The sequence below is a fragment of the Brassica napus genome, chromosome C3, assembly GCF_020379485.1.
Source record: "Brassica napus cultivar Da-Ae chromosome C3, Da-Ae, whole genome shotgun sequence".
Taxonomy (NCBI): Eukaryota; Viridiplantae; Streptophyta; class Magnoliopsida; order Brassicales; family Brassicaceae; genus Brassica; species Brassica napus.
Genome location: NC_063446.1, coordinates 46,928,285 through 46,941,183, shown reverse-complemented (window position 1 = coordinate 46,941,183; position 12,899 = coordinate 46,928,285). Strand labels below are relative to the sequence as shown.

Below are 12,899 nucleotides of genomic sequence, written 5' to 3'. Positions count from 1 at the left end.
GATTCAGGTATCACCTCCGCTTATTCATGCCGTCGCGTCTTCTTCACCAGCCATCTCCGACACCACTCCGCTTCTTCTTCTGTCATCTCCTCTTCTTCCTCTTCCCATCTCCGAGCGACGTCCCTGCTTATTCCGGCCGTCACGTCTTCTCCTTTCTTTGCCAGCCCCGAACTCTATCTCTTCTCCATTCTCTCTTCTCTTACTTGTCTCTCTTCTCTAACTTTTGATTTATGTCCGAATCGAAAGTCTGAACAATAAAGAAATCAACAGTATAAAGAAAACCTAGATAACTCAGCAAAGAATGAGGAGGAAGAAGAAGACAAAGAAAATGAGAGAAAGTGTGAAATCTAGATTTGGATCGAGTTTGAAGGCAGAGGAAACAAGATGGAGATTTTTTATTTGTTTTATCATTAAAAACATGAGAATGTTACAGTAAAATGATGATTATCCAAGTCTCCACCGACTCATTTGATGGCTTTGTCATCATAACACGTGTTGGTCTACTAGAAACATGGAGCTACGTGTAGTTAGTTTCATTTCACTATAAATACGTAACTCGTTGTGATTTTAAGAACATGAATAATGAGAAGACAAAATTCTATTTCTCTCGTCTCATACATACGTAGACAATATATAAGATCAAATACTAAAAGGCTTCATCATCATCTCACTTACTCGCTCGTTGTTTCTATTATTAATAATTCACACCACGTTATCAGCGCGAAGCTCTGACCAACTGAAGTTTATCAATCCGAAAGTTCTTAAACCAGCCGAGGTAATATTTAAATTTATGTATTTCAATATACTTAATTTATTTAAATTTTATAATTATTTCGGAGTGAGAGGCTGGACCTTCTCTGTTTATTTTTCGGGATGATAGGCGCTGCCTTCCCCGACTGATCGTTATGGTAGGCTATGCCTTCACGATCAGAGAAACACGTGGTAGGCTTTGCCTCCGTGAATAAAAAAAAAAGGTCAAAAATGGTAGACTAAGTCTCCTCGGACCTTGTAATAAGTAAAAGTCAAAATGGTAGACCATGTCTCCTCGGACTTTGAAAAATGATCAATATGGTAGTCTATGACTCCTCGGATCATGTGGTAGCCTGGCCTCCCGATTTTATTTATGCTATTTAAATTTCTGCAATTTAAATTTATGCAATTTAAGTTTATGTTTTTATTTTATGCCTTTAATTTCTGCATTTAAATTATGCATTTAAATTCCCGTCTTTACTATATTTATAATATTATTCTATGAATACAGTTATCATGTCGAATTTGACAAAGCTCGAAATTAATGCCCTGGATATTACGGGAAATAATTATATGACCTGGGCAGTGGGTGCAAAGATGCACCTGAGAGGAAACGGGCTTTTGGAAACCATCGATAGTTCGAAAACGGTGTCGGATGAGAAAAAGGCTAAAGCCATGATAATTTTACGACACCACATCCATGATGGTTTAAAAGATGAATATATTACGAAAGAGGATCCTTGTGACCTCTGGAAATCTTTAGAAGAGAGGTTCGATCACCAGAAATATGTGATCTTACCGAAAGCTAAACACGAGTGGATCTATCTCCGGTTCCAGGATTACAAAAGTGTTAGTGAGTTTAATTCCGCGATGTTTGGAATTACTTCGAGGATGATGTTATGTGGAGAGAAAATAAGTGATTATGATATGATCGAGAAAACTCTCTCCACGTTCCATCCTGAAAATGTAATCATGCAGCAACAGTACCGGGTGAATGGATATACCCGTTACTCGGAGTTGATGCAAGTCCTCCTTGTAGCGGAGCAGAATAATCAACTCGTGACTTTAAACCATCAAGCTCGTCCCACTGGATCTGCTCCATTCCCTGAAGCGAATGTTGCATCATCCAGTTATGATAATAGAAGAGGACGAGGTCGTGGACGTGGTGGAAACCGTTATCATGGTCGTGGAAGAGGACGAGGAAGAAGATTCCGTCCCTATGATGAAAGAAATAATAAAGACTTCCACGAAAATGAAAGGAATGAAAAGGGCCAGGATGATAAAAGGCAAACGGGAAAGGTTTGCTACAGATGCGGCATGAAAGGTCATTGGGTACGAAACTGTCGTACGCCAAAACATTTCGCCGATCTGTATAGAGAATCCCAAAAGGGAAAAGAGAAAGGAAGAGGTGAAACAAACTTCATCTCTGATGAACCTGAGCCATCCTTTCATGGTTTGAACGATGATACTCATCTCGACGTATCAGACTTTCTGGTTGAGCCAGAGAGTATCGATGAGTGATGTAGATCGATGTGATATAAGTAGACTGTATTATAGTATCTATATCTTTTGTTGTAAGATATATGTTATGTTTGTCATGTTTGATGTTTAATAATATGTTTTATGAATATTTTATATTCAGAAAATGCCAAACTTTGAGACTATGGATGGAGATCTGTGTTTGGCAGATAGTGCCTCAACGCACACGATAATTAAAGATAAGAAATATTTCTCCAGTCTCAAAATAAAAGATTACGCTGGAAGCGTAAGTACAATATCTGGTAATGCAAAGATTATTATGGGCTTTGGAAGAGCGAAATTTTCAATGCCAGGGGGAACAATATTTGAAATAAGTGATGCATTGTATTCCCCCGAGTCTCATAGAAACTTGTTAAGTTTTAAGGATATCCGAAGAAATGGATATCATATTGAGACTATGAGTAAAGATGGCATTGAATTTCTTTGCATTAAGCCCGAGAGGAAACATATATTGGAAGAGTTAAGAATGTTATCCTCTGGACTATATTATACGAAAATAACCATGACTGAGTCCTATGTCGTGGTAAACATGAAGTTTACTGATACATTTCAGATTTGGCATGAGAGGCTAGGACATCCTGGTTCAGTCATGATGAGAAAGATAGTGCAAAATTCGAATGGCCATCCGTTGAAAAACGGAAAAATTTTGCAAACGGGCGAATTTACATGTACTGCATGTTATCAAGGAAAACTTATAACTCGGCCATCACCAGCAAAAGTAGGCAATGAATCACCAATGTTTTTAGAAAGAATACATGGTGATATATGTGGGCCGATCCACCCACCGTGCGGGCCATTTAAGTATTTCATGGTATTGATTGACGCATCTAGTAGATGGTCAAGTGTGTCTCTTTTGACGAAACGAAATACGGCTTTCGCAAAGTTCATTGCCCAGATAATAAAGCTGAGAACACAGTTCTCAGAGTATGCCATTAAGAAAGTAAGGCTTGATAATGCTGGTGAATTTACATCGCAAGCCTTTGATGATTATTGTATGTCAATGGGGATTGATGTGGAGCATCCAGTTCCCCATGTGCATACACAAAATGGCATGGCTGAGTCATTGATAAAACGGTTGCAGTTGATTGCAAGACCGTTAGTCTTGAGAACGAAGCTCCCAATTTCTGTATGGGGACATGTTATATTGCATGCGGCTGCACTGGTTCGGTTAAGACCGAGTGCATATCATAAGTACTCCCCATTACAATTGGCATCTGGGCAAGAGCCAGATGTATCCCATCTCCGTGTCTTTGGGTGTGCGGTCTATGTTCCGATAGCTCCGCCACAAAGAACAAAAATGGGCCCACAAAGGAGATTGGGAATATATGTGGGTTATACGTCACCAAGTATAATAAGATATCTGGAAACAGTAACTGGTGATATGTTTACGATAAGGTTTGCCGATTGCCATTTTAATGAGGATGAATTTCCAGCGTTAGGGGGAGGAATTGGTAAAATTCCTCAAGAGATTACATGGTGTACACCGTCGTTGTTACACCTTGATCCCCCTACGAATCAAAGAGAACTGGAAGTTCAGAAAATTGTGCATTTGTATAATTTGGCAAATCTTTTACCAGATGCGTTCACAGATACGAGAAGGGTGACGAAGTCATGTATACCCGCTGAAAATGTTCCATCAAGAGTTGATGTTCCTAATGAACAAACTGATGGAAATAAAATGAATGAACCTAGGGTTCAGTTAAAGAGGGGGAGGCCAGCGGGTTCTAAAGATAAAAATCCCCGAAAGAAAAAAAAATTAGATGAACAAAGTAAGGTTCTAGAAGAACCTGATATTGAAAAATGTCTGAAAGAAGACATAAATAGAAAGGTTCCAGAAGAACCTGATACTGAAAAATGGTGAAAGAAGGCATAGATAAAGATGATCCAGATGACGAGAAGGGAATAGAAAAGTATGAGATTTCCATCAATTACGCCCGAGATGAAAAGTTATGGATCAGAAATAAGATAAAAGATGTTGATGGAATGTTCTCCTTTTCTGTGTCCAAAGAGATCAATCATGAAAATGATGATCCCGATCCAAGGTCCATTTTGGAATGTCAGAAAAGACATGATTGGGAGGAGTGGAAGAAGGCCATTCAAATTGAATTACTCTCCCTAAATAAAAGAAATGTCTTTGGACCTATAGTCATAGCGCCTGAGAATGTAAATCCTGTTGGGTATAAGTGGGTATTCGTGAGAAAAGTAAATGAGAAAAATGAAGTAACACGATATAAAGCCCGATTAGTTGCCCAAGGTTTTTCTCAGAGACCGGGAATTGATTTTGAGGAAACGTATTCCCCGGTAATGGATGCAATTACGTTTAGATTTTTGATGAGCCTAACGGCGTCTAAAAATCTTGAGATGCATCTCATGGACGTTGTGACTGCATATTTATATGGATCGTTGGATAACGATATATATATGAGACTCCCTGAGGGATTGAAAATGCCTGAAGCACTGAAAGAAAAATCCAGGGAGATATGTTCGGTCAAGTTACAGGGATCACTTTACGGATTAAAGCAATCCGGACGCATGTGGTACAATCGCTTAAGTGAATATCTTTTGAGTATTATAAAAAAATCGTCATCTGGCTTTGTGATCATTGCTGTATATGTAGATGACCTGAACATAATTGGAACTCAAAAGGAGGTTGATGATGCTCGAACTCATATGAAAGAGGAGTTCGAAATGAAAGATCTTGGCAAGACAAAGTTTTGTCTTGGACTCCAGATAGAGCATCTCCGAGAAGGAATATTTGTGCATCAATCAAACTATACGAAAAGGTTATTGAAACGCTTTCGTATGGACAAAGCGACTCCTTTGAGTACTCCAATGATAGGTAGATCTCTCAATATTGAGAGTGATCCTTTTAGGCCCTGCGAAGATAGCGAGAAGATATTAGGTCCAGAAGTACCTTATATGAGTGCTATCGGTGGGCTGTTATATCTTACAAACTGTACCAGACCAGATATAGCTTTTGCTACTAATCTACTGGCAAGATATAGTTCTGCTCCTACTCGCAGGCACTGGGACGGAATAAAGCATGTATTCCGTTACATCCAAGGTACAATTGATTTAGGGTTAATGTATTTTAGAAAAACCGAGTTTGGTATGGTTGGTTTTGCAGATGCAGGATACTTATCAGATCCTCATAAGGCTCGATCGCAAACCGGCTACGTTTTTACAATTGGTGGAACCGCGATCTCTTGGCGGTCCCAGAAACAAACTCTGGTTGCGACTTCTTCAAATCATGCTGAAACTATTGCGCTTCACGAAGCATGTCGAGAATGTGTGTGGCTTCGATCAATGAGTCAACACATACAAGAAGCAAGCGGAATAGTCAATGAGAAAGAGCCGACGAAAATATTTGAAGACAATTCGGCCTGTGTTGCTCAACTCAAGGAAGGCTACATTAAGAGCGACAGAACAAAGCACATCCCTCCAAGATTTTTCTCGTACATAAGGGAACTCGAGAAAAATAAAGAAGTGGACATCGAGTATGTACGGTCATGTGAAAATCCGGCTGACTTGTTCACCAAAAGTTCTTCCAACTACAACATTCCGAAAACACATCTACGGTATCGGAATGCGGCATTTGCGTGACCTTTGAAAAAAAAAGCTAAGTCCACTATTTTCAGGGGTAGATTACGGCAGTGTACTCTTTTTTTCCTCGTCATGGTTTTTATCCCAAAGGGTTTTTCCATGATTAGGTTTTTAACGAGGCACTACGTAATACAAGTTGGATAATCAAGGGGGAGTGTTACAGTAAAATGATGATTATCCAAGTCTCCACCGACTCATTTGATGGCTTTGTCATCATAACACGTGTTTGTCTACTAGAAACATGGAGCTACGTGTAGTTAGTTTCATTTCACTATAAATACGTAACTCGTTGTGATTTCAAGAACATGAATAATGAGAAGACAAGATTCTATTTCTCTCATCTCATACATACGTAGACAATATATAAGATCAAATACTAAAAGGCTTCATCATCATCTCACTTACTCGCTCGTTGTTTCCATTATTAATAATTCACACCAGAGAAGATTTTTTTTCATTTCTTTTTCAGATTTTATTTGAGACTTGACCGGGAAAACGAAAAAAATTTGCCGCTTTATTTTTCACTAAGTACCTAGCGCAAAAGTGAAATTATTTTCCATCTAGACTAAAGATAGCGTTTAAATTTATCAATGCTATTGTATATACTCCTTTTAATAGTATCCACATAAAAACATTATCTTAAACTTTGGATTATGTCAAAGATAACATTTTAAACCAAAACGCCATTTATGCTATTTTTACCACTTTCCCTTGTAATGATATAACCACTGATTTAATACATAACAATACGACTATGTGGGTCTACCTCTAGCATGTAATAAACATGATGCTTAGTACACCACACAAAATAACCATATGCCTAGTTTACCATACAACGACAAACCATTCGATGATAGTACATAACTACTCTATGCACCATGCATTCTCCTCATACGGATATACGTATATGGTGACATCCGTTGCAGACCTGGAGTAGTGTGGCGACACCTAGTTTCAGGCATGTTTGGTATAGAATCAGCTTGGGTTTTGTTGTTGTGCATGTGGGTAGTTATGTTCCATTCTGTCGCGGTTGAGGCTTGGTCGCATGCCGTGCGATTGGTGTCTATGTGTTTTGGGGTTCAGATCCATGTTTAGATATTCTTTTGGATTTTTGGATCTCTGTCGAGCGTGTTGTAAACTTAAGGATTTAGAACTGTAAGTTTCTGTATATTATTAATGAATAAGTGTTCCCTTTATATAGGAGTTACAAGAGAGATAAATGGAAATACAATAATAGGAAAGATTACAAATCATAAACATAAACGAATTAGGAAATAGGAAAGTTGTAGCCGCCTATCTCTCCTCTCCAAGTCTCGCGGCCGCCTCTCTCTCTCTAGGGTTGGGCCGTCTCTCTCTAAGTGTATGGGCCGGTTATGGACCGGGCCGGTTATGGACATCCACCAATTGATTTATAACACTCCCCCTTGGATGCCATAACCATACATGAATTGTAATACGCTTAATGTTGCCTCATTAAAACCTTATCAGGAAAACCCAGTGAGACAAAACCATGATGAAGAAAAACGAGTACAACACGTACTAATCCCCCTGATGTGAACCTCAGTGGAGGTCCTTCAGCCTACGCATCCCAATCTGATGGGTGAGCTTCCTGAACGTGCAGGTAAGAACAGCCTTCTGGGTTAGATTTTTCCTTCCTTGCGTGAATGGGTCATGATTTGTTGCCGATTTCTTCATTTTTAGTTCCATTTTTAACGTTTCCTTTTGTTTTGTTTGGACTCGAAATTTTCTTGTCATCCGAATTTTGTGGTTTACTGGTGTTAGGAATAAGCCATGGTTTGTAATGTTTTTGGTGCCTTCATCGTTCTTCTCATCTTGGTTTGTTGTATATTGTGGAGCCAAATTTATCTATGCTTTTTTAGTTGTTTCGGATTATAGTTGTGTGTTTGGCATGGTCTCTGAATTGGAGTTCATTAGTCGAAACATTTCTTGCTGTGGATTATTTATGTTTTTATCATGTGTTTGTTGGTGGATTTTTATTCTAGATGCACAAGGGGTGTGGATGTTTGCAGAGTTTTGTCTCTTCTGTCTCGACCGCCGATTTAATCTGGTTCTATATGGACCGGGTCGGTATGTTTGTTTCTTAGTGTTGCTTCAAGTGGCGAAGAAGCTGTGTTTAGGAGGAGTGCTTTGTCTTTGTCTTGGTGTAGTGGTTCTCGGTTGAGATTCTTTGGCTCCAGTCCAACTATATGGTGCTTCAGCTCTTATTTTCTTAACTTATGGGAAGTCGCAAGATTTTTTTTCTACCCTTGTTTTCATGAGTTGATTTTCAAGCTTTTGATCTTGGTGGCTCCTTAGTTATTTGGAGAAATATAAAGAATCAAACTTGTGTTTCAAATCTAATAAAGTTCACCTTTAAATAGGAGTTCAATACATTTTTCGTTTTCAATGGAACCTAATGTTATCGGTAATCTTTATTAGTTATTGTTTTAATTCTACTATTTTGTATTGAGGTATTTACGTGTTCTCCTACTTCTATGTATGACCAAACTCGTCATGAACTCAATTCTCTTTATATTATATTGGACGATTCAGCGTTATAAAAAGTGTTTATAGAGTTTCTACAGTAGTTAGATTCTTATGCATATACTTTTAAATTCACTCATTTTATTTAAATTAATTGAATGTTTTCAAATTATTAAGAAGCTGTTGTTTAATCTGAATTTGACATGTACCGGGAGTAGGCACGAATTCGATAAAGATTTACGTTTATTCACAAATGAAAGAATGATTATAAGAAAAAAGATGATGAAATCGTTAAGAGATATGAACTAAGCAAAAAAAAGTAAAGCTATATAAACTCTAGTTCTTGTGCTGACTTATTTGTGATTGTGAATGTCTTCTGTTCGACTGGTCTTCTCTTTTTACTGCCTCTTAGTCAATTGAGCCGAATTCAGTTTACTTGATAAGCCTAGTTCGAGGGATGTAATCCATCTCCAAAAATAAGTCACCCAGTCCATCGTGAGAGACGAAATCGATCTCGATGAATGTACAAGAGTATGTCTGAAAAGTAAACAAATATGCACTTGTCTTTCAAATGATGTTGGATTTCCATCTGAGCGTTTCCAAGGGCTCTTACCTGGGTTGCTGCAAAACATTATTCAAAATTCCGGTTATCGCTAATCATACCAAATTTCAAACTGTTAAACCGGACCCTAGTGTGCCCCGAGAATTGGAATTGTCGTCCCTGTAAACGTGGGAATCATGGTGCCCCTACGGTTAGACCTAATGATGGTATTTCTTCGTATTTTGCGCCATAACAATTATAAACAGTAGTATCCTTTGTTCATTTTCTTTTTTTTCCACGTGATAAATGTATTTCTCTCTCTCTATATATCTATCTTCACTAATTTTACTATCCATTCGCCAGTTTACCAGTGTAATTCTTTGAATTTCTCCGACCTGCTCCTTGTTCATCAAATTCTCTTGGATAAAAGATGTCGGCGAACCATATATGCTCGAGAAAGGGAAAATAAAAGATTACAGAGTGATGCAGCATCATAGTTCCTTTACCGCCAAGCAACCGTTTTCAAACTTCCTTTTTATTTGATTTCTTTTTCGGGTTTAAGATATGTTATGTTTCCTTTTGTTTTGTGTTTCCTAAACCTAGGAGGGGAAGTCGTTTGTGACCGACCTCATCGCCTATATAAAGGCATCTTAGCATTACTTTAAACTTAGTTTTTGAAAGTTATTAATCAAGAGATTTCTCTTAAGCCTTGTGTTGATTCGATTAAATTCATCAATCCGAGAGCCTTGCATCGAATTTGATTCAATTCTTCGATTCAAGAAGTCAGGTCTCTAAAGATTTAACCTAAATTTTTAGATTTGAGCTGAGTTACCATTGATACGCTGCACCAGGTTGGTATCAGAGCTTTTCTACGTCAAAACTCAAGAAAACATTATTGCCGTACAATTACGACCAGCTCATGTTCCAGCGTCTCCACACCATCCGACAAGGAACTCGTTCCGTAGCCGAATACTCTACGGAGTTCTTTCTACTCCTCACCCGCGTTGACATTCAAGACTCTGAGCGTCAACTTGTAGCACACTTCACGGCAGGTCTTCGTCAACAGATTCAACATACCATCAACCTCTTTCACCCTCTCACGTTGTCTGAAGCCCATCAACAAGCTCTAACTATAGAAACTCAAACAAAGTCATCTTTCTCATGGACCACTACAAGACCATCACGACCTGCAACACTTCAACAGCAACAAAACCCAACCGAGGATGTTACCCCAACCAAGCCAGAAACGGAACTGGTTCCGCTTGCCGACACACGAAACAATCGCCCAAGCTCTCTCCGTTGTTTCTCTTGCGGAGAAATTGGACACCGTCAAGCGAATTTTCCTACGCGCAATCGCCGTGGCCTGCTCTTGGATACAGCTTGTAATGACGTTGAAGTTATATATGACGACGATATGGAAGAGACGGTCGACGAACCAGAGGTTCTTCACGCCGATTGTGGACCTGCTCTGATGGTTCGACGAGTATGTCTGGCTCCCCGCGGCATTAATAACAACCCTCAGCGTCATAACTTTTCCATTCTAAATGCACTATTGGAGGAAAAGTCTGCAAGTTTATAATCGATTCGGGCAGTAGTGAGAACGTAATCGCAGAAGAAGTGGTCACCAAGTTACAACTACCCACTGAACTCCATCCTTATCCGTATAAACTCGCATGGCTTGACCAGAAAACAGATTTGCTTATCACCCGACGATCATTGATTTCCTTCTCCGTGGACGACGCGTATAAAGACCAGATTCATTGTGACGTTGCACCAATGGATGCGTGTCACCTCCTTTTGGGACGTCCGTGGATATTTGATCGCCGGATTCAGCATGATGGGTTCCTTAGTACTTATAGTTTCCGTTTCAACAATCGGACGTTTACACTTCAACCTTCCGAACCCGAGAAGCATACCACGCAGTCCTCTCCAGTACTCATTCTCGAACGAAAGCCATTTGTCACAGAGATGCGTAAAGAAGGGCTTGTGTTGATTCTTGTCAGTACCACCACATCTCGCGCCAAAACCATGTGGCCCGATGCATTCACTCCTTTGTTAGACGAATTTAAAGACGTCTTTCCTGATGACTTGCCCACCGGACTACCACCTCTCCGCGATATTCAGCATCACATAGACCTGGTTCTTGATGCAATCTTACCTAACAGAGCTCATTATCGTATGAGTCCAAGTGAACATGAAGAGCTACGAAGACAAGTCGAGGAGCTTATCTCTAAAGGATTTTTGCGCGAAAGTTTAAGTCCATGTGCAGTTCCAGCTTTATTAATACCAAAAAAAGATGGATCATGGCGTATGTGTGTGGACAATCAAACCATAAACAAGATAACAGTCAGATATCGGTTCCCTATACCTCGTCTTGATGACCTCCTTGATCAAATTGGAGCCGCGTCGATCTTCTCTAAACTCGATTTGAAGAGTGGGTACCACCAGATTCGTATCCAACCCGGTGATGAATGGAAAATGGCATTCAAGACCCGTGAAGGACTTTTTGAGTGGCTTGTAATGCCATTTGGATTGTCTAATGCACCTAGTACCTTCATGCGTGTCATGAATCAAGCACTTCGTCCTTTTATTGGGAAATTTGTTGTGGTCTACTTCGACGACATCCTTATCTTCAGTATGACGCTGGACGATCACATCAACCACCTCCGTGAAGTCTTACTCGTCCTTCGCCGTGATCAGTTATTTGCAACGCTTAAGAAGTGCGAGTTTGGATCCGAGCAAGTTCACTTCCTTGGCTACATTGTTTCTTCTAAGGGTTTGGCCGTGGATCGAGCCAAAGTAGAAGCGATTCAGTCCTGGCCTGTGCCGACGACTTTATCAGAAACAAGAAGCTTTCACGGTCTTGCTTCTTTCTACAGACGTTTCGTACCTCAGTTTAGTAGTCTCATGGCTCCAATGATGGACTGTATTCGTCGTGAGGGTACATTTTTGTGGACTCCGGAAGCATCGCACGCCTTTACTATCATCAAACAAAATCTCAGCTCCGCCCCTATCTTGGCATTACCTGATTTTTCACAGGTATTTGAGCTTCACACCGATGCTTCCAAATTCGGTATTGGTGCAGTCTTGAGTCAGCGAAATCGTCCCATCACTTTCTTTAGTGAGAAGCTTAGTGGTGCTCGTCTCCGTTACAGTACTTACGATGTGGAGTTCTACGCAGTTGTTCAAGCAATCAAACATTGGCGACATTATCTTTTTCACAAAGAATTCGTCCTCTTTACCGATCATGACGCCCTAAAGCATCTCAACAATCAAGATAAGGTTTCCTCCCGTCATGCTGCATGGGTTGCCTATTTATAGCAATTCACCTTTGTTATTAAGCATATGTCTGGCGTTTCAAACAAAGTTGCTGATGCCTTAAGTCGTCGCCGTTCTCTTCTCGCGGTTATGCATGTGTCTGTACCAGGTTTTGTGACCTTCTCTGACTTATATGAGTCTGATGCCTTCTTTGGTTCAATTCTTTTGGAGGTTCAGTCCGGCTTGTCACGCGATTACACTCTCCATGAAGGTTTTTTGTTTCGCGGTGATCGTCTTTGTATCCCGAGCTGCAGTCTTCATCTTCAGCTTGTTTCAGAGACACACGGCGAGGGCCACATTGGTCGAGATCGAACGCTGCATCTCCTATTTGCTTCGTATTTTTGGCCAACATTACGTCGCGACGTTGAACGTTTTGTTGACAGATGTGTGGTCTGTCAACAGTTCAAAGGTAGTGCTTCTAACGCGGGTCTTTATTTACCTCTTCCAGTTCCTACTCAACCTTGGACAGCCATCAGTATGAATTTTGTTATGGGACTTCCTCGTACTCAAAGAGGGTTCGATTATATCTTTGTTGTGGTTGACCGTTTCTCCAAAATGGTACACTTTATTCCTTGTAAAAAAACCACAGACGCTCTTCAAGTTGCTACATTGTTCTTCCGTGACATCTACCGTCTCCATGGATTGCCAACTTCTATCGTTTCTG

At 40.0% G+C, this 12,899-nt stretch overlaps 1 protein-coding gene across 1 annotated transcript; it reads left to right on the top strand.

Annotated features, from left to right (window-relative positions):
• The first annotated feature begins 1,347 nt into the window (after nt 1-1,347).
• LOC125583120 lies at nt 1,348-12,238 on the top strand. Its single transcript, XM_048749690.1, has 3 exons — nt 1,348-1,933; nt 9,769-10,400; nt 10,490-12,238. The coding sequence occupies exons 1-3, from the start codon at nt 1,348-1,350 to the stop codon at nt 12,236-12,238; spliced, it is 2,967 nt and encodes a 988-aa protein (XP_048605647.1).
• Nucleotides 12,239-12,899: the final 661 nt, after the last annotated feature.